At 44.6% G+C, this 21,225-nt stretch overlaps 1 protein-coding gene across 10 annotated transcripts in view; it reads right to left on the bottom strand.

Moving 5' to 3' along the window:
• The window catches only part of LOC120947924 (collagen alpha-1(XVIII) chain), a 197,932-nt gene that overhangs the window by 28,869 nt on the left and 147,838 nt on the right, over positions 1 to 21,225 (bottom strand). For 6 of the 10 annotated variants that reach the window (XM_049607966.1, XM_049607968.1, XM_049607967.1 and 3 more), the window contains 10 exons: positions 20,971 to 21,162; positions 20,651 to 20,680; positions 17,696 to 17,860; positions 15,806 to 16,213; positions 14,305 to 14,418; positions 14,125 to 14,193; positions 8,053 to 8,302; positions 7,717 to 7,794; positions 5,518 to 5,657; positions 3,052 to 3,144 (listed from right to left, as the gene is read on the bottom strand). In XM_049607966.1, the coding sequence (XP_049463923.1) occupies positions 3,052 to 3,144; positions 5,518 to 5,657; positions 7,717 to 7,794; positions 8,053 to 8,302; positions 14,125 to 14,193; positions 14,305 to 14,418; positions 15,806 to 16,213; positions 17,696 to 17,860; positions 20,651 to 20,680; positions 20,971 to 21,162 (1,539 nt within the window). The remainder of the gene's footprint in view (positions 1 to 3,051; positions 3,145 to 5,517; positions 5,658 to 7,716; positions 7,795 to 8,052; positions 8,303 to 14,124; positions 14,194 to 14,304; positions 14,419 to 15,805; positions 16,214 to 17,695; positions 17,861 to 20,650; positions 20,681 to 20,970; positions 21,163 to 21,225) is intronic. The other 4 variants (XM_049607969.1, XM_049607974.1, XM_049607971.1 and 1 more) reach the window with 3 other exon arrangements.

Genomic DNA, 21,225 nt, shown 5'->3' with positions numbered 1-21,225 from the left:
TGCAGCGCGCTGTGAATGCACGAATGCGCTGCGCTTCGTGATCTTTCATCCGCGAGCATGGCTAATCTTCTGTCCGTAACGTGTACAGTGTGCTTGTTTAATGTGTTGGAACACGAACGGAAAGACTATTAATTAAAGCTTCTCTCGGACCAGTGCCGGCGTGGAATAGCGAGCGAACAATCAGTAAGAGCGGACGGAGCACGGTGACAGTGCATAGCAAATGTGGCTTTCATCTTTTTTGACAAAACTGGAGGGAAGCTGCCTTGTTTGGAAGCTCCTTTCAGTGCTGTGCCGTTTTGACCATACCATTGCAACAGCCAGCAAATTGGGGGCTTTGTGTTGAACGCATTGAGGTATTAGTACATCTTGTTAAATAATATTACATACAGCAGCCCGCCGTCGGCAGCATCTGAAAGATCACTCAGCATACAGTGAACTACTAAAACTGACTAATATTTCCTTTGAAAAATTAAAGCAATGGTTTAACGACGATGCACAACAGCGTATAGTGGTTCAACAAATGGGTGAAATATACACAAATCAATTTAATTAAATTTCCAAAAAAAACGGTAAAGCTATCAAATGCACTTCACTGCACTGCTGCCCTGAAGACCCTCTCCTCTTTAGGGCTCATATTTCATTTTTAACTTGTGGTCAATGTGTTACGATTTTTTTCCTCGTTGTTGTTGCAACCGCTTCGCTCAACTTGTGTGAGTGTGCCCTGCTTTTGAAGTGGAGAGTTGTTCAGGAATTGGTTTTTTGTTTTGTTAGTTCGAGCATTTTCCTCTTTTGTATCGATGACTGGCCGCGTGTCCGTTCGATGCTTTTGTAATTGATTTACGCACTATATTCATGTCAATCTCTGACGCCTACCGGGGCACAGTACAGGAAGTGCTATATCCGGGTGCGCGCTAGCTGCGCGTCCGGTTGCATTATTATTATTTTTTTGTTCTGCTTTTTGTTAATGCTTTGTCAGATTTATTTTCAACTGTTCACTCTCACCTGCTTTCCCTGCAAGAGCTCCAAGCTTGTAGGGGAGAGGGTTTGAAAATTATTCACTTGACGGTGTTACGGGTTTTGCACACACACTTTGACTCGTATCCGTTATGGTGGCTTTGTGCTTGCAGCTGCCACATAGGACCAGCGGTAGGGTGCTACAAGGGCAGATGGACGAGTTTGAAGGATGAGCTTTTATTTTATTTTATAAAAAAGCCACCCCGGGAAAAAACTGCTTCCCGTCCGTAGTTGATGGAAATAAAAGCGAATTTAATTATGCTTCACATTCCAGTAGGTGTGTACACAAATTATGCACACTGTATACACATTTGCACATCCCATCGACACGCTAATGAAATGAAGAGCAGCAAAACGGTCAGATAGCAGCAGCTGCGGAAGAGCTGTGGTGACCTTTTTATCCGAGAGTCATTAAACACCACTGATTGCTGTCTATTCCACGTGCGCTTCCCGTTTGGTTATTTTAAAACAAATTTAAACTCGAATTAACTGTTTAGATCGATGTGAGCGGGTGTGTTTTTACTGTTTTTTTTTTTTTTTTTTTTAATTCAGCTGACTACATTGTATCTCCTGCGGTAATGCAGCCGTAGTGCCGATGGTAGTGGTTAATGTATTGAAAGCGGATACGCGAAACGGGGTTTATCAATTAAACACTCACAGCACGGTTCTGAGTGTCCGATTGACAGGTGCAGCTCATTATAGAGGCAGCGTGCATTGATGTGGTTGAATTTGAGGCTAGCCAGTGCTATCGACGAGAACGTTAGGGGGGAAAAGAGGAAAATACAGTTTTTTTTACCACAACCAGAGTTAGCAACAAAAAAAAGATCCTTTTTAGTGTTACATCGTGTATTGAGAGAGTGGTCAATTCTACATTGTGGCAGTTTATTGGGCACGTGTATTAATTGAATCGATCGATGGGTACTCATTATCATAAAAATGATCTTTATTTGTTTAGACAATATGACAGCTTTAAAACGGTACACAATGATTGCATTGTTCTGATGGGGTATGCTATTTTAAATGCTTTTTTTGCAATTTTATAAATTGAACCAACTACAGGCAAAGTTATTTAGAAAATAAGGCAAAAATCGCTGACAAAATGTGGCGGTAGAATTGAATGAATTTAAATATAATCGACATTAGGAAACATTTTACCTTATTTACCTTATATTTTACCAGAAAAGGAAAAATATTAAAGCAAAAACATCTTAGGCTTGCTTGACGTGTGATTTTGTATATTTCTCTAAAACCATGCTATTTATGTGAAAATGCTAGTTAGATAAATGGTACCACGTGTAAAATCGTAGAAAATAGCCTTTTACATTTTCCGGTAAAATCTCTATCCCAAACAGCAAATCCCTTTGCAGCGTGAAGATAGTGCCTGAAAAGCTTATTTCAGTTGTATTCCCTTTTCTGACGCTCGCATCCTAAAGCATTAGCAGATTATGGCAACCGTAAACCGTTCTTCAAATGAATCATCCAACGACAATCCATCCCCATTCGTCGATTATGGTCTACATGGTCTCCGCATCCTCCTTCAATGGACAGTGGCCGTATAATCAGTGTAATTTGTACCACATAACACACACGTGTACTTACAACAGTGGTCCACGTGGAGAGGAAAGAAAGTGTTGCAACAGCACGATAGTATCTCCCTGTGACAAAATCGAGCGACAGAAGACGCTTTTCTGCGTTGAGCCTAAGAGCAGTGTGTGTGTGTGTGTGCTGGATTCGGTCATTAGGATGAGGCTCGTAAGACATGGAATTACGATCAGCCCTTGGTTGGTTGGCTTGGTTGGTGAGAGACCGGCGCGAAAGGACAATTGATTTCGGGGTTTGTTAAGAAGACGCAACAGCCGACACAAGGGGAAGTAGTGCCGGTACCGGGACAAAGTACACATTATTTGGCGTTGAGTGATGGAAGCAGTGCGGGAATTGTTGGAATTTTGCTACTGCTGTGGATAGCGCTTACACATACACACACAGTAAGGGCAGCGTACAACCAAAAAGAACAGAAAAAGGAAATCGTATACTTACTGCAATGTACTGCCAGCCCTTGTTCACTCGTACCAGAAGTGCTTCCTCGTCAATTATGTAAGCGAGCGTACCGACGGGAGTCGTGGAAGACATCTGTGTGAAATAAATTGGAAGGCAAATGAGTATGAGAGGCTCCGTCGAGTGTGTGTATGTGTGCTTGTGTGGATGTTAGTGTGTTTTTTTACTGCTCCGAAGAGTATAATGCTGGAGGGAGCAAAAAAATAAAAATGAAAGCCCAAACTCGAACTCGGTACCGAAACTTTTTCCTTCAGGCCCCGGGACCGTAGTTGGCAATAACGACGTGGATAACCTAGAATTAAGTATGATGCAGGAGAGATTTTCTGTATCATCTTTTGCTGTCGCTTCATGCCGCACTTTCCGCGGCTTGCACACTCTGCCGTGTCGGGTTAGGGTCGGAGCACTACTACACTACGTGCGGGATACCCTCAATGGAGCAGCAACACAACGGTACAATGGTGGCCGCCAGATGCAGCGGGCCGAGCAAATGGTACCACCGACCTTTCTACTATGGCGGCGGCGACGGTGTGTCTTAGCGTTTATTATTCATGATAAGGTCTTATTTATTTCGGGGTCCTTTTTCGACGCTCGGTTGCAACTGCCTGGAACTGGGCCTGGGACGGGGGCCTACCAGCTGCTCATTTTCCCACGTAGTGAAACGAACCAATCCTAGCTGGTTAGGTCGTTGCGTGTATTGTCTGTGTGGCAAACAATGCGTTTAGGTCGTAGGTTTATCCTAACATGGTGGGGTTAGTTTTTTGGAAGGTTATCATGTGAAAATGTAACAGTACAGGGATGGAGGATGATAAAAAAAAAACAAGTTCAAACATTTTTATGTCTTTTCGTACACGACAGAAGGAACAAAAATCGAAACGATGAACGAAACAAAAAACGGGCACAAGGTTTCGGTCGGTGCAGTGGCTATGCAGTGCGTGGTAAAGGGTAACAAATTTAGTCTAGACCACTGCCAGGAACTGACCTTTCGTAATGTCCTCGTTCAAGTCGGTAAGGGGTCAAAATGAGGGTGAATAAATTTCAGCGCTTCTTTCACTTACTTCTAGCCCGGTGGCCTTGGATGAAGAATGAATAAAGAAAAGGGCTGTCGAAGGGTTGATTTTGCACCGGCGGCTAAAAGAAATCGATTGAATGTCGTGCAGCATGCACACAGTGCATCTTGCGTTGTTTTTTTTTCTCGTGATGGTATTTAAATTAGGATCGATTTTGTTGTTGGGAAAGGTCGTTGAATAGTTAAAATTAATTTTTAATAAGTTTCCGACAAGGGTCTTTAGGTCTAATCAAGGCTTATTGTAAGGAGTAGCTTTCTCGGGAGTTGCAGCGAGCAGCGAGGATTGTGTTTCAGATTATGAAACATAAAATTAACCTTTCATAATATAGGAGCTAGATTACATCTGATGTTTCGCACATCAAGAAGAAGTTAAATCCATTTTCCACCAGATTCATTCCAACCAACAATCCGCTAATAGTGCTCAGCAGTCATTTCGTTTGACCTAGAATACACAACGCAACCCCATCCGGTCATTCTACGAGGTACGAGTCCTTTGCCGGGTCTTGACGTTTGATAACCACTATAAAACGTGGCACATTTCAAGTCCGCTTGCCAAGTTGCCAATTGAACAGGACCTGGCTGGCACCAGCACCATCGCCATCGTTTCTGATGCTTGTGCGGACAAGTGCAAACAGACCACTCGTCTACTAGCAGGAGGGTCGAGATTAGCATCCTTCAGCGATAAAGCGATAAACCGGGGTGAGATGGGAGGGAAGTGTGGTAGCGCGAACGAGTACGTCGTTGGTCACGTCATTTGACAAAGGGGTGATGATATCGCTGCTGGGTTGCCTTCGAGCGTAAGCTGTACGCGTGATATGTAACCGTCGGTCCCGCCAGCCGTGTGTGTGTGTGTGTTCGCGAGTGAATCGAGCGAAATGACATTGTTGATGTTGACGACGACGACGACGATGATGATGATGATGATGATGGCAGCTCATCAGCTCTATTTGCGTACCGACCGAGATTTAGAGTAGCAAGCAGGGAACGAGCGCGCGCGCGCGACTGCTGCTGCTGCATTTCGCATTTTGCTTTCGAGGGAATTGATTTCTTTTCGCCTTCTTTCGCTTAGAAATGTATCACAAAAAGGGTGGAATTTTTCTCCCCTAGAAAGGATGATGGTTGCAGATCGCATCTTCCAAATGATTTGACATGATGATGCTTATTGGACGGGCGAGCACACGGGGGTTAGTGGGGTTGCGTCGTCTCTGATGGGCATAAATAATTGATGATCCGTTGCTACAATCCCCCGCCGCCCGGGGTAGATGAGGGCTGCTGCCGCCAACGAATGGGTCCATCGAGTTCTTTGCAATTCTTTCTTTGTGTGCTGTAGCTGTGTATAAGTGTGTGTGTGTGTGTGTGTGTTTTGATCGCACAACCCTTACCTTTGACATCGTTTCTGCATTCTGGAAAGTAACTGCGCCGGGCACGATGCGTACGTTGGCCCCGTAGCTGTTCGGTATCTCGTCACTGTCGTGCAGCGGCCGTCCGGCCGGTCCCGGCGGTCCTGGCGGTCCCGGCGGTCCTGTAAGAATGGTTTGTTGGTTTGCACCGTTGGAAAAAAGGGACAAACAAGAAGAGAGAGAGAGAGAGCAAAACGACGCACACATTGCATTAGAGATTGATTACGGTAAGTGGAAAGGATAATTCTTCCTGCAAGTGCTACTACCGAAACGCATCGGCGCTGAGGGAAAAGCAAAAGATGAATGTGTGTCTGTGTGATGGTAGCTTTTGTTGACAGGCAAAGGAAGTGGAATTACAGGTTACGCTGGGTTACAGAGCGGCAAATGTGCAACATAAAACCTCAATTCGTGTGATTCGTCGTCGCGTGAAGCGATTTGGATATAATGTGAAGGCGAGGGCAAAATGACTGGTGCGCCCGTAAAACCTTGAGTTACAGTAGTGGAAAGCAAATGCAATGGATTAACGTTTCACAACGCGTGGTGTACGAGCTGTATTTGCAGGTGTATGGAAATCCATTACGATAATGCAGCCGCCTTGGAGTGGGAAGGTTGAAAGTCGAAGGGGTAGAAATAAGTTTATTGCACAGTAAAACCAAAACTGATAAAAGAGAATTATTGTGTCAAGGGTAATATAACGTCCTAGTTTTATGAAGGTATGAAAAAGCTTTTGCTCCTGATATTTCAAATGCAATGCGTGGATAATTAGATAAACTGGTTAAACTGCATAAATTGCTAAGAGCTTCATGTTAATTGAAATAAACCTTACATACAGAGCTTAATACAAACTATAGGAGGCATCCAAATATTTTTGGGGAAAAACGAAAATCTTGGGAAACTGTGTATATCATACAAGTAGGGAAAAGGCCAACATATTTCACTTATAACTTAGTAATTACATATAACACCTCGGCTTGGCCATCTATGACTGATTTGACTTCTAGTAGAATAGTTAGGCATGATAAGGCACATAATTACTGTTAATAAATTGGCATTTATACCTATTTATACCACTTATATCTTTTAACTCACAATTTACAGGTTAACAAAGGTACAATATTCATCGTCAAAACAAATTGTACAGCTATGGATTTTATAAATCATGCTAAATTCAACCATAAGGCTCAAAATACAGAGTAAACGAGCTCAAAAAGCACTTGTTTGGATCCTGTTCTTACATTGAGCTACAAATTATCCGAAAAAGAAAGAAGATGCAAATTGTAAAAGCGTCAAAATTCTCAGTAAATCCTACATTCACCTATGTTAAACCTCACATTGAATAGGCAAAGTCATTACTGGTATTACTTTACACGTTCGCCAGCGCTTCTTTAGGTACAAATCAAGATCAAATACAAAGAAACAGAAAGCGATAAAGCTCTCCGATATCCTAATTGCTTTAAAGAATTTTGACTCCAATTCCCAAAAACCACTGAATGTAACGAGGTAAGGTAAAGCGATAGACAGAAATTTCCAGTAAATGATTTGCTTTTTAAATGTTCGACATATGTTTCGATGAAAAAGAAAACGTTGTTTTACCACTTGCTCAAACGCAAAATGGCTAAACAATCGGTTGACGCTGAGCTGGGAGCGCACAAATACCGTTCAATCATAATCGGTCTCATTTACAACGGGCACAATGTTTATTATTTCTGTTTTAACTGCAGAACCTGTCAAACATTGAACGCTGCACATTGATTGCTTCACTGTAACCGCTCCAAAAAGACGTATCAATCGCTACCGCGTCGTTATGACGATAACAAAGCACGCAGACAAACGCGTGACAATAAGAAGCGTGGATGCATCGCCGGGCGTGAAACACGACACCGAGATGAGAGATGAAGATGAAAAGCAAACACCGAGAAAAAGATCATCATTCATCGCTGAACGAAGCGGTTTGCCGTGGGTGAATTGTTATTGTGTTGTGTGAGTGCAAGTAAGTGAGTGTGTGTCATAAAAATAGAAGGAAAGAAAAAAACAGAGGGAAGCCCCCCAATACCTATTACACCAAAAGGAAGCGAATGGAGTGACAAACCAAAACCAGAGAGAGAGGAAACACCAAACAAAAAGGAGAGTGGGGAAGTGGAAGTGGAACAAATCAATTTGCTTTTTCTTTGCTTTTTTTACCGAGCGTGCTGTCTTCGTAGTCCTTGTGGTGTTTGAGCTCTCGCAGTGCCTTCAGCTCGTCCAAACTGGACCGACCTCCTGAGTATGGCGGGCGGGCGGGTCGGCGGAAGGAAAGAAGTGGTGTGTGGTTTTTTAGAGACAAGAGATTAAGTGTGTTGAATGGAAGACCGTGCGCGCGTGCACGTGAGTGTTCCACAGGGTGGTTAATTATGGTGTCCGTCAAATGTTGATGTGTTTGTGTAAAACTTTTGAACTAGTGAAAGGACCTCAATAGCATAACGGTTTCTGTTGTGTGTGTGTGTTTATAGAGTGAAAGGTGTTCATCAGCAAACTTACCCGGACGACCGTAAAATCCATGCTGTGAATCGCTGTAGAAGGGACTGCGCGAATCCATCCCGGGCTCACCCTTTTCGCCGACGATGGACAGCCCGGGCGGGCCGGGCTGTCCGGGCGGTCCCGGTGGTCCCGGCGGGCCGGGCATGGGTATATACTGTACGCCACCGTCACCGGAGGCAGCGGGCAGACCCGGCGGGCCCGGTAGTCCATCGCGTCCATTCATGCCACGTTCGCCTTTATCGCCTTTGAGCTGTCCAGAGGGAGAGTGAGAGGGCAGAAGGCAAGTGAGAATTAGAAAGTTTTTAATCCTTTCCAGCACATGGCGTCACACACATTAGTCCTGGCTCGGCGCCTCCACATCTGTCAGTCAGGCTCCACTGCTCGGTTCCACATTTCACACAAGGGCACACCCGCGGAAAAGTTTGACATTGTTTATTCATTCCACTTGTGTTACTTTCCCCAGCAACGCTTCCCACCACCACACCGTAGGTATGGTGTGTCTAGGTCGCCGAGGGGAACGGTTGTCAACTACAAATGAAGCAGTAGTACCAACTTCACCTTGTTCTACACTTTCTTGCTTCTCGTTTTGTTTGGTGACCTCGTAGCACACATGGACAGGGAGAGAACTGCAATAGAAGGTTAAGGTTGGGCTGCGCGGTTCGTACAAGTGGAAGCATCTTGAGAGCGTGTGTTCCCTTCGGAAAGGGGGGACACTAGGTTGACAAGGTTGACTGGGGACAGAGATTTGCTTCGTTAATTCTGCACAACAGACCTCGACTTGACTCTGAGTACCGGTGCAGCTGTGGTGTGGAAATACGGAAGGCGCCAAGCAATTCCCGTGAGCTTTTGCGTCATTCCGGTGGAGTGTGAGAGCTGCTGAAACGTCTTCACACACTACTGAAAGTAAGCATCAACCTCCCCTCGCGCCTCCCCACCCTCCCACTGCTCGGTTGAAGCCTATAACTTTACACACAGGCAAAATGGATGCAGACAACGGCAACAGCCAGTGGGGTGCCAGCAAAAACCTGGGCAAATGAGCATTCCCAATTTTATGTGATGCATTATTTATGGCGGTACATTAACTTCTTCTTGGTAAGGTTTGCTTTGGCGGCTGCACAGAGCTTCCAAGATGGTTGATATGCGCCAGCTCGGAGGGTGTGACGAGCATCGTTACGTTGATAAACACTTTTCGTGCTCGAACGATGCCAACGAGCAAGTACGAGACTTTGGAAGTTTGGTGAGGCGAAAACTTTGGAACGTAAGCGATGCATGAAAGATGACATCGACTGCAAGGGTAGTTCGAGTGACAATACCCCACTTGGTGTTTAGAGAGCCTGGTGAGTGGTACTGGCAATGCAGTTTGGTACGTTTGAACGCGCATAAAATGGGTTGCCTTTGATTGAGTCACTCTGCTTTCATCAATAATGGAGTTTGAAAAGAAATTAGATTTGAAATAGTTGTAGTTATACTCCTCAAGGAAGATTTATCTTGTTTTTTTTTTATTTAATGCTGTGTTAAGAAAAAAAGCAAACACATGCTTAGCTATTTTTTGAATTACCGGAATTATAGTAAAATGTTTATAATAACTTATCATTTCCAGATTCAATATTTTGTGATCAAAGACATTAAACTAGTAGCAAACTCCAATAATGGCCCCTTCTATATTTTAATCCAGAAAGCTGGAGTTTCAGCTTGTCAACAATGGAACAATATTCATCATTCGGGTTGTATCCTTTTGACAGTTATGTTCCGTATTGGATTTTATAAAAATCAAAAATGCATTTTATAATCGATTATTTCCTTTTTTCTGTTTGATTTTTTTTTTTAATTTGAAATTTTGATAAACATAAAAAATATTTGAAAACCTATTCCCGATAAAAATCAATCATTCATGAGCTAACCTGAACGAGCCTGTCACGAATCAGCGTTTGTTTACACATATTTTCAGGCCGAAATAATCTTAGGCTATTTTAGCGTGACTAATGAACAGTGAGTCTGTCATTCCTTGTCGAATCGCATGGAAGATTAGCTTTCCATTAAAATTTCTCTTCGAAGACAATTGTAATCGGTAGCACGATGTTTTTTTTCAATCTTTATGGCTAGTCACATCGGTCTCGTAGTACAGTCGTCAACTCGCACGACTTAACAACATGCCCGTCATGGGTTCAATCCCCAAATAGACCGTGCCGCCATACGTAGGACTGACTATCCTGCTATGGGGGGAATCAATTAGTCACTGAAAGCCAAGCCCACAAGTGGGTACAGGCAGGCCTTGACCGACATCGGTTGTTGAGCCAAAGAAGAAGAAGAAGAAGAAGATGGCTAGTCACATGCAGCACTTATTGGCAAGAGCGTGAAGTTTCTTTAACTTCGAAACAGGGCAGTTTTCGTTGTTATCTTACATGGACTTCTTGAAAGCTTATACACTATGAAGCCTTTATGTATCTTACGTATCAACTCCAAGTTCCAAGTGCTCTAAGTGGTTGGACAAGTATATACAGACGTTACAAACACGACTAGAACATTATACCGGTTGAGACGTTATCAACAGCACTTTTTCTTTCGCCCGCAGAAAATTATTATTAATAAAAACAAGCGTTTTAAGCTGTCTTTGAGTTAGAGTTTTATTTAGAGACGCTTAAAAATCCGTCACTTGTGTCGGGCTAAGACGAAAGAGTGAACTTTATTCTCTCTCGTAACTCGATCGTGAGCCTTCGGGGATACTTGGCCCGATTAGTGTTGGACGTTGTCCACACTAAGCTTTTACCGTGACGCCATCTGCCGGCAATTACAGGGAACAACACCTTCTGCGCAAATCGGTCGTTAATAATTATTAACAATACCCATTGAAAGAAACATTAAAATTAGATGAAAAACAACACGTCTAATTTTGTCCCGTTGTTCCCATTTTAAAGTGGCTTCAGTATTGAATAGAGCATGCCCGCCGGTGAATGAAATCCTTCATTCCACAAAATCTACCACTAATCAGCCACAGCTTTAGCGCGAGACCGAATTTGAAGAAACTTTGCAAGTAAAATTGGCGGGAACGATAGGGATAGATCATCCTCTCACTATCGGTCGCTAGTCAACGGGCAAGTATAATTTAATGCTAAATAGAACATGAATTATGCGCTCAAGCATTAAGACAACGGTATCTAAGGGAGAGAGAGAGAGAGAGGTAGAGCGAGGGGCAGATGAGCAGCAGATTTCTATCTTGTCATAAAAACTTGCCCTATAAAAACAATAACAACAAAAACACACCGAAGCAGAGCAACTCAACCTTCTACTAAATTTGTAGTGTTTTCATTTCACCTTGAACGAACCACAGTCGGGGGCTGCGGGTGAACTTTTCAGAAGCAGAGGCAGGGAAGAAGGCAACAGAAAATGGAACATTTAGGAGAAAACTTTCCACCAGACCAGCACACCAGTGCACGTGCACAAAGCGCGGCAAAGGCAAATCAGTGAAACACAAAACTTTGCACCGAACGGCGTGCGCGGACACCAAAGAAACGCGATTCAAATAATCGTCGCCATCGCGAAGCAAGGATAATGCATCGTCGGTGGTGTACCGATCGTCCATGGCTCTTCGCTCCCAACCCGGGGTGTTACGCTGGCATTCAGCTCTTCCAGCTGGGAAGTAGCCGACTGGCATTTAAGGAGGGAAAATTTATGACCTAGAAACCCTGGCAGGGTAGCGATTTCAGGAATGTAGTCACTTTGCCTGGACGGGCTAGCCTGTGTGGCTGGCCCTGGTACGTTTGCTTGCGTCTCTGTTGCAAGCTAAGCACAGCTAAAGCACTCTGCCCAGAGCGAACGTACACCAAGTCCAAGGGAGGGAAAGATTGTCCGATGGGAAGAAAAATTATCGCCCCGAAACATTTGCCCCTTAGGTGGTGGGCTGGTTGGAGGGAGGAAGTTTTTCACACTGATTTTGCAGCGCATGTCCACTTGCTTTTGCAGCCGCGAACCGTGTGGGCCCCCAGCATGTGGCGGTAGTAGTAGAGTGCAGGTGTGCAAGGGGTGCGGTGATTTTTCGCGTTCCACCAGCAACGGTTTGGGTTGATTTGTGGGACGCCCTGTCGGTAGGTCCGAAACGGTGTTGAGCGAAAGTTTTGCAGCTGGTAGGGCAAGAAAAGTGTGTTTTTTGGGGGGAAGGAAAGGAAAAGTGAGACAGCATTGATTGACCTGCATTTTTTTTTGTCTTCGCTCTATAATGTCTAGCAGCATGTAAGATTACATCGTTTCCGCTGATACAACCTCTGGAGGCCCGGTGGTGGAACGACTTTTTTCCCTTTAAACACAAGACACTCCTATTACTTTCGCGCTCGTTCCGGCACAACACTGTACACACCATTCCGCCATCCCGGTGGATAATGAAGTGAGCGAAGAAAAATCAGCCAGTGGAATCCATCCATTACGGAGCTGTCAGTGCCGTCGCGTGGACGTGGACGACACCGACTGGGCCCCGGGAAGGATGTAATGTGGAATAATGGAGAAATGGGGCGGTGGTCGTCATGTCGGCGGGACAAAAGCGATAAACTTTCGCTTTAAAATTTGTACCACCAGCACCACCACCGTCTCCGCCAATGGTGAGCTTGCAGAAAGCCATGATTAATTAAGTACGCTTCACTCGACGGGGGTAAAGTTTTCATTCGTTGAGATTCTCCGCAGGATTGCACTTGATACAGTTTGCGTGGATGTGTGTTTGTTTGCGTGTGTGGGAGAGTGTAGGAAACTTTTTAGAAAAGTGAAACTAATTCTCGCGCACATACAGTACAACACGGAGTACAATTTTTCTTCAAAGAGGCTTAAGTTTGCCCACACACACACACACACAGCATACAGCCAGCACACCGCTCTAAGTCTTGATAATGGTTTCACAGAATTTGCAAGCGGCGGAAAGTGCTCTCGAGATGCCTTTTCGATACATTGTCGATGAAATCTTTTCAAGGCATGGGAATAGTTCGTTCTTTGTCAGGCTTCTTACTGGCTCTGGTTGAATGTTTGTGTGTGTGTGTGTGTATGAAGAGCTTGCTATACCGCCAAGAGCTTCCCAGAGTGCAGAATTCAAATGAAAAGTTACAATTCCAGACAGGTATAAAAATAACTGCAGGAGTGTGTACGTTTCATGGCAACAAGCCATTTCTTCGAGTAGCACAAGAGTGTGATAAAGTTGGTCGATTTAATTCTTGCAGTAACGATTATATCTCTACTAAGCTTTTGAGAGTTGATGCTGATAAGCTTCTTAAGTACAATTGGAACTACTTATAGAAGTCTTTCAAACTGAACAATATTGTTCAAAATATTTCAACGATTTGTTTTTTATGTTTCAGTTTGTAAGTGTTCTCTGGGCGAATACCAATCACCAACGTTTGTTGTAATAGTAGCATCGGGTTATCAAATTCTCTTGTTCTTTGGCTTTCAGTGACTTGTTGACTTACACAAAGCAGGATAGTCAGTCCTATGTATGGGGGTACAATGCATTTGGGGCTTGAACCCATGGCGGGCATGTTGTTAAGTCGTACGAGTAAACGACTGTACCACAAGATCGACCGAACAGATTCTAAATAATGGAAAATATGAGGTACTTGTAGACGCATTTTCGACGTCTACACCAAAATAAACAAATTTTGTTAGCCTGATTGCATACTTTCAGGCGTTTTGAAACGAAATATACACTCTTTGATGTATAAAATAGACAACAGTCAATGTTTGTTGTTCCGTTTAGATGTTGCTCATCCCTGAACGTATGAGAAGTCAAGCAAACATTGGATTGAATCATCTAGAGGAATTGTTACGGCGACCAGTGGCAAAAAGGGATAATATTCAATATTTTTAGAATATTTTCTCTCGGTTTTTGTACGCCTTACAGTATTTTGTTATAATTTCATGTTTCATTTTTCCATCCTGAGTGGGAAAAAGTATTTTTTATTTATCTTTTTCTTACTATCTGTTTCTTTTATCACGAGCCTCAACACAAGCTGCAAAACAGATAGGAGTAGCATTGGCACAGCACTTAGTGTGTAACCCGAAGGAGAGCTGTTTAAAATCACAATACACTACAATACTTACGCCCCGCATTGCCATACTGTCGCCTTTTTCACCCTTCGGTCCCTGGTCTCCCTTTGGTCCCGGTCGTCCCTGGGGATTATTGTGGAAAAGTGGGATTTTTGAAAAAGATAATAATTAAAATTGATTACCCGCCCAGCACCATTGCTGAGCTTTGCAAGTTTCGCTATAAATTCTACTTACCGGCCACGTTTCACCCATACCGCCAGGCTTGCCGGGTGGCCCAATCGGTCCCGGTGGGCCCGTCTTCCCCCGGCGGCCACGCTGTCCACGCTCGCCTTTCTCTCCTTTGTTGGCCTATCGAAAAAAAGGGGAAGCGAGTAATAGAAACAAAAAAAAAAAAATTTTACATTTACATACACGATGATCTACTACAGGTGAAGCGTGTCACAAGATTCAAGAGTGGAGAAAAGGAGAGCAATCGTGCAAGAATTTCAATCATCAAATAATAAGCTGTACTGAGTGAGCCAAAAAAACCGCTTATCCTGATTCCGCAGTTCACACTTTTCCACTCGAATTCAATTAAGTGCATTCTGTTGGACACACACACTCTCATCACATCACTCTCACGGACGAATGCACACGGATGTAATTCACCTTTGTTCAGCTAACATTTTTCCAGCTCGTTTTGATGCTGCACCTCTCCTCGCACCATGTCACGTGTACTTGAGTTCCGCTCTTCATTCTCTTGGAAATGAAAACCCATTCCCATTCCGAGCAGAAAATGTTATGAAATGCTATAAAAGGATGAAATGTGTGTGTGTGTGTCTACGGTGAAGAATGTTGCATATTGTGCACCGCCGGAAGCGCGCACCAGGCGTGCCTTTTTTTGTTGTTGCTCTTGTGCTCCATCTGCGCCTGAATGTATGCATTACGAAAGCGACTGAACACGCTCACCCCTATGCACCCATCCCATCGCCCCGGAAGGAAGGAGGGCAGAACAATGTTAGGAAGCTAATAAAGTACAAACTGCAACAGCAAACGGTGCGCTCCGTGCACTTCGGCCCCCCCCCCCGTCCGGTCCAGTCACGCTTTACATTAGCTTCGTGACAAAAAGAAAGAGGAACAAAAAAGGGGAAATGCATATGAGGAGATGAAAAAAAAAGAAGCTGGACGCTGCGGGTGAAGAGAAGTTCCGTGCAGCAGAAGTGTAACATCATTTGGTGCGTTTTTTTTTCTCTCTATGGCAGCGAACTGTTCTGCTCTGTTCAGCGAAGCAGCTGCATGTCTTCTTTCGCCTTTTACGGCTGGAGAACAGTTGAAAACTGAGCTGGGTGAGTGGGTTCGTTACCCGTTTTTTGTTGTTGCTATTCTTCATCATTGCATGCGTCTGTGCGACTCGTTTTGCTTGGACGGTTGTGGAGTTTTTTTTTTGTTCGAGTGTGTCTCCAGTTCTTCCGGGATGCTGCAAGGGCAGTTGCAATGCTTCCAGATTTCATGCACCTTGTGCACCGACCCAGCTGCTATAACCCCACTAGTCGGTGGGAATGTGAACGATGTCACATAAATTGTCCAATAAAGTTTGCAACCGGAGCCGGTCGGTGTGATGTGATTTACCGGTTCTCCTCCAGTAGCGTCGCGATGCTCGCCGTAAACTTCCTCCCAAACCGGCCCCGGTTTAGCAGTGTGATGCACGATGCAGTGGAGGGTGGGGGGAAGTGTCAAGTGTGAAATGGTAACTTACCCGCGACGAGTTGAATGCTGCGTTTTCGTTGATGATAAACTCCGGCCCCTTCTCGCCCTTCGGCCCGGGCAGTCCCCGTTCGCCCTTGTCGCCCGGCAGACCCGGATGGCCCGGAAGTCCGGTTTCGCCCGGAAGTCCGGGCGCACCATCGTATCCGGATGGACCGCGTGCGCCCGGTGGCCCCGGTGGCCCCGGCTGACACTGACACTGATCGGTCGTTCCGTTTCGGCCACCCTCGGTGTGCATGACCATGCCGGGCGGTCCCGGTGGACCGGGCGGGCCCGATTCGCCCGTGTTACCCTTCTCACCCTTCGGTCCGGAGGCGCCCGTCTGCCCGGGGAGTCCCGGTATGCCCGGTATGCCGGGCGGTCCTTTCGGCCCCGTTTGTCCGTGCGCCCCTTGATGACCCTGTACGGATGGTGTGCGCGCGTGGAAGGAGAGAACAGAGCGTGATTCATTAATTTACACATAATTGAAGGGATTTGTGGAGTGTATTAGTAGTTGTGTGAGTAATTTGTAAGTATAAAGGTAAATATAAAGATAAATGTGTCTCACAAAAGCGTGTCTGGAAAGGTTTTATGAAGTCTTAAGTTATTATTTTAAGACATTAAAAGATTTAAGACATTAAAACCCAATCGTAAGACATGCACTTATGAGACGGAATATAGAAATACAATAAAATTGATAACAATGAAGTGTATAAAAATATTTTATGCACACAAACACACTCAAATTACATGGGTGTTTTTATAATTAAACAAGGAAATTGATTTATAAAACGTGCACTTACTTTCAATACACACAAATAAGAACAAACCTACTACAAACAGAGGACATCGTACAAAAACCTTTTATAAAACACCGGTAAAGAAATAAACAAAAAAACCGCAATGAAACAATCTACAGACAATCCCTGGAGATTACTACGGAACGGGATTTAGACGGGTCGGAAAATGTTGGCAACTTGTTTTTATCCTCCTCTTCCATAAAAAAACCACTCGCACTTGCAAATGCTAAATCGCAGCGTACAATACCACGGACACAACGAATGCTTTACAATTCCTTCGAGGCGGGCGGCAACCGCGCACACGTAACGCACCGAAAGAGAGAGAGAGAGAGAGAGAGAGAGAGCACATCGTTAAAATATCGCAAAACAACAACACAACAACATTTGGCGAGACAAAACTTTTTCTCTTGCGTTTTGCGTTTGCCTGTCGCATGTGTTTTTGGTTTCTGTTTTTCTTACACTGTTCCGTTGTTTCTTTGCTGCAAAAGGTCGTGTACTACGGGGAGGGATTTTCCTTTTCAAATTGTTCAGCAGCTCTTGTGTCCAATGTTTTAGCACGTGTCTCAAGGGAAAGAATTAAGTTCCTCCCGTGTCATTTTAGTGTGAAATACAGTGAAAGAGCAAGAGCAAAACATTGCGTTGCCTCACATTTCCGGTTTGGAAGGGCAAAAACAAACTGAAAGATGAACCCTAAGCAAGAAATTTCCGTAACATTATGCCACACGGGCTGAGTATTTCAGTAGGAATCGCATAGGAAATAGCAAGGGAATAAGATGGGAAATCCGAAAACAAGGTGAATATAAAAGGGGTGTATGCAAAACAGTAAAACACAGTCATGTGGAGGGCGCAGCAAAAAGAATCAATATTCATCAGAACTAATCACCACTAACAAACACAGCAGGAGACAAATGAAATCAATCTTTTAATCAAGCAGAAATAAAAAGTTTTGATAAAAAACGGGCGAAAAAAAAAGCTCTCCAAAGTCTACTAAGCGAAACGGAAGAGGTTAAAAACTAGCTCGGACAAAACAATGCAGCTTTTTGTGTGAGATTTTTGTGGGCATTATACCCCGCTACTCGCAAATGCCACTCTTTATACCGTACCCGTTCACCTTTGGCACCTGTCAGACCCGGATCACCCCGGTCACCTTTGGTGCCGTGTTCGCCCTTTTCGCCCGGGAATCCGATCTCGCCCTTCTCGCCCGGTTCACCCTTCAGCCCGGGTGATCCACCGCGCATTCCCTGGATCGGTGCGCCCAGCATGGATTCCTGCAGTTGGCGAGGATCAAAAGGGGAAATGGGAAATGGGAATGGGACAGAACCGTACGAGCAGAAAGAGCAAAGAGAAAGAGAGAAAAAAACATTTGCGTACCGGTTAGAATCAGCGCGAACTATTGTATTTTTTTTTGTCGTTGCTTTGGTTTTGTTTTCTGTTCAAGCGATTTCGAGATGAAGTTTTTACTGACATTGTTAAAGAAAATAAAACACAAGTACAAGAAAATCGAGTTTTTTGAATGGGTTTCTCCATTCCCCTTGGTTTCGTAGTAAAAAAAAGAGAATAGGAATTGAAACAACTAAAAACACACACACACACATTTTCAACCAGCAAAGGTTTCCGCAGTTGACAAACACCTAAATGAAGGTAAAACTTTTCTACACGTTGCTATGGCACTACCGTGGAAGTGAAATGTCCCACTGATGCCAGGGTGGTGCCCGTGAAACGCGAACGAAAAACGGATTCATCTTATTTGCAACGCTTTGCAAACCCCGCGACGGATAACAATGAAATATGAAACAAAACGAAATGGCACTGGGGGAAAAAAAACGCACTGGAACAAAGTTTCCTCGTTCACGACGGTCGTCATTTGCACACTGTCACGTTTCTATCTCGTTTTGTTTCCGCACCCGGAGTTTGTGCAATTGGAGTGCGCAGGATGTAGGCAGTGGTTTTCGCGTGCTTTAAACGATTCAATTTGGAAAGGTTAAGCGAATGCCCTTTTCGTCGCGATTGTGGTGAAGCGAAAAATAAGAGCCCGGAAAAGTTCCTTTCTATCGTTTACGTGTCTTTATAATTTGTTGATTGTTCTTGCAGTTGGGAAAGGTCTTGCAGGTTCAAGCAAACGTTTTAAACTGTAGATTTGTGGTAATTTTTTGTCGATTTTATGTAAATGTAACTATTGTGAGATATAGATTTTGATCTTTGATTATTCCACCATTTTGTAATGCAACAAAAAATGCAACATATCCATTATGACATAAAAACAAATGGGTTGAAATTGGCAAAAACTTGCGCACATACTGTACAATTTTAAAAGAAATCAATTTTATACTATCACTGATAAAAATAGAACACAACACGTTAACTGGTAACACTTTAAACACAAGGTCTTCGTCTCGAGCAGCTTTCAACTACAATCACCACAATGTGCACGACGAAATCGATGGCAAAAAAAACATCTAAGATAATCCCTCGTAGCAATGAAAGAAACACGTACGAACTTCTTCTCCACTTCCATTTCTTTTGCTTGGAACAATAAAAGATTTTCCACTACACCGTGCAGCTACCGTCAGGTGTGACAGTGCGCTGGAACAGCAGCAATATTGGCCCGCAGTGTCTGTGCTTACTGTGACGCCGTAGCCACGCACCACGTATCCCAGAGCAAAATGCCATTTGGTCCGACTGCACACAATTCACCAGCTTCACACCACCGGCAATATATATCTCTGTTCGTTTCATAAATAATATTTTATCGGTAGGGGTGCAGCAGAACAACGTGAAGGAACATGTAGAGAGGTGCCACCAGTTACATGTCACAAATACACACACTCACACACGCCGGAACGTTTTGATTGCACTGTATGAAGACGACCGACCGGCTCTGCGGCTCTGAAGAGGATTTGTGCGCTAACGTTTGTCTTTTGCTACGGCTCCTTTGGATTACACAACACATCTTGCACACCAGTTTGCAGTGGTGACTTTTGTGCCCTGAAGGCTGTCAAATGGGGAGGGGAACTCCCGCTTGCAAAAAACGGCAGGCGAGTTGTATAAACAAAAACAAGGTGCAAATTGAATAAAGCTAGATTTGTCATGTTCACGCTGCTTTTTCTCTGTTTTCAGTCCGCTCAGTAGCAGCCAATTTCGCGGTTGCAGTTTTTGAAGAGATTCTTCTGCGCTCATACTTCAGTTTCGTTATGTTTAACGGTTTCCAGCGGTACTAGAGATGACGTGGTACGCCTCGCCGATTAGCAATAAGTCCTGTTAAGCGCACTGCTGTAAATTGTTTGATGCACCGGTGAAAGTTCCTTTTACCCGATCACACCGGGCTTTGTTTTTTTAATTACATCGAAAACTAGCAGCATTTTGAACACGGAACATTTTCCCCGCTGAGCAACAGCATACCCGCCGCCTGCGCACACCATTTTAAGTGCCCGCATTATGGTCCTTTTACCACAAATTAAATTTTATCGAGCAATAAGAAGCATCCGATGCATTCACTCTACTCACACACACACACACACACACACACACACACACACACAGAGCGGTGTGAAAGTTTCCATTCAGTCGCAAATTTTGCAACCGGCCAAAAGGGTAAAAGTTTATCGAGATTCAACCCGGTGGTGGTCCGGTCCCGCTTTCGGATGGGAAAGTTAGTCTTCCGGTTTCTGAGCACGGGAGCCCGCTTTTCTTTCTTTGGTCCGGGAATTAGTCCACTTGTCACAGTGCACTGGAGACAATCGAGTCCTTTGTTGTTTCTTCTCGGTTCAGGTTGGAAAACTTTCCGGGCTGGCGACACACAGACACAGACACACACACGCATACCGTGTCGCCGGTTGGGTTATTCTCGGCGACACGGAGAGTAAATTTAATTATACCCGGAGATTTAAACCGGGTTTACCACAATAAACACACGCACACCCAGGGAGGGCGTGTTGGGAAAACAATACGGATGGATGGATGGAAAATAAAAACATAATGGAAAAGAATGGCACGCATACACTACAACTCCGCTCCCGCTAAGCCCACACCATGTTTCCCTCCTTTTACTCGTGTTATACCTTGAACATCCGCGACGGATTCCAATTAGTCTAGAAAAAAATCGGTTAGTTAAAGTTGGGATAAAAAACGGTTATGGTTATGAGACAGAGACATGAGACAGAGAGATACAGAGAACGGATAGAGAAAGAGATAGAAATAACTCGTGCGTTAGTGATGGGGCTGTAAGGCAAGATGCTGCTGGATTAGCGGCTAGGTTAGCGGTTTTTTAATCGTGTGCTTTGCGTGTGTGGTGCACGGGCACCACACGCACACAAAGCACGGGCACAAGTTGCAAGCGCATGTTAGTTTGTGCGGCGGTAAGCCACGGTTGATTACTTACATCATAGTTCTCGGGAAGCCCCGGAGGTCCCGGTGGGCCGGGTGGGCCCTGTACACCGGGTGCCCCATCCAGCCCCGGTTCCCCCTTGCTTCCGTGGAGGCCCTCCGGTCCGGCCGCGCCCTGGTCACCGCGGTCTCCCTTGTCGCCCTTCGGGCCGGAAGCACCACGTTCGCCTTGCGGACCAGTGACGCCCTGTTGAGAAGGAAAAATAGGCAGCGCGTTAAAATCCCCGCTAACAAACAACGAGTAGAATGA

The sequence above is a fragment of the Anopheles coluzzii genome, chromosome 2 (assembly GCF_943734685.1).
Source record: "Anopheles coluzzii chromosome 2, AcolN3, whole genome shotgun sequence".
Taxonomy (NCBI): Eukaryota; Metazoa; Arthropoda; class Insecta; order Diptera; family Culicidae; genus Anopheles; species Anopheles coluzzii.
Note: the sequence above shows the minus strand (reverse complement) of the source record. Positions and strands in the feature narration are given on the sequence as shown.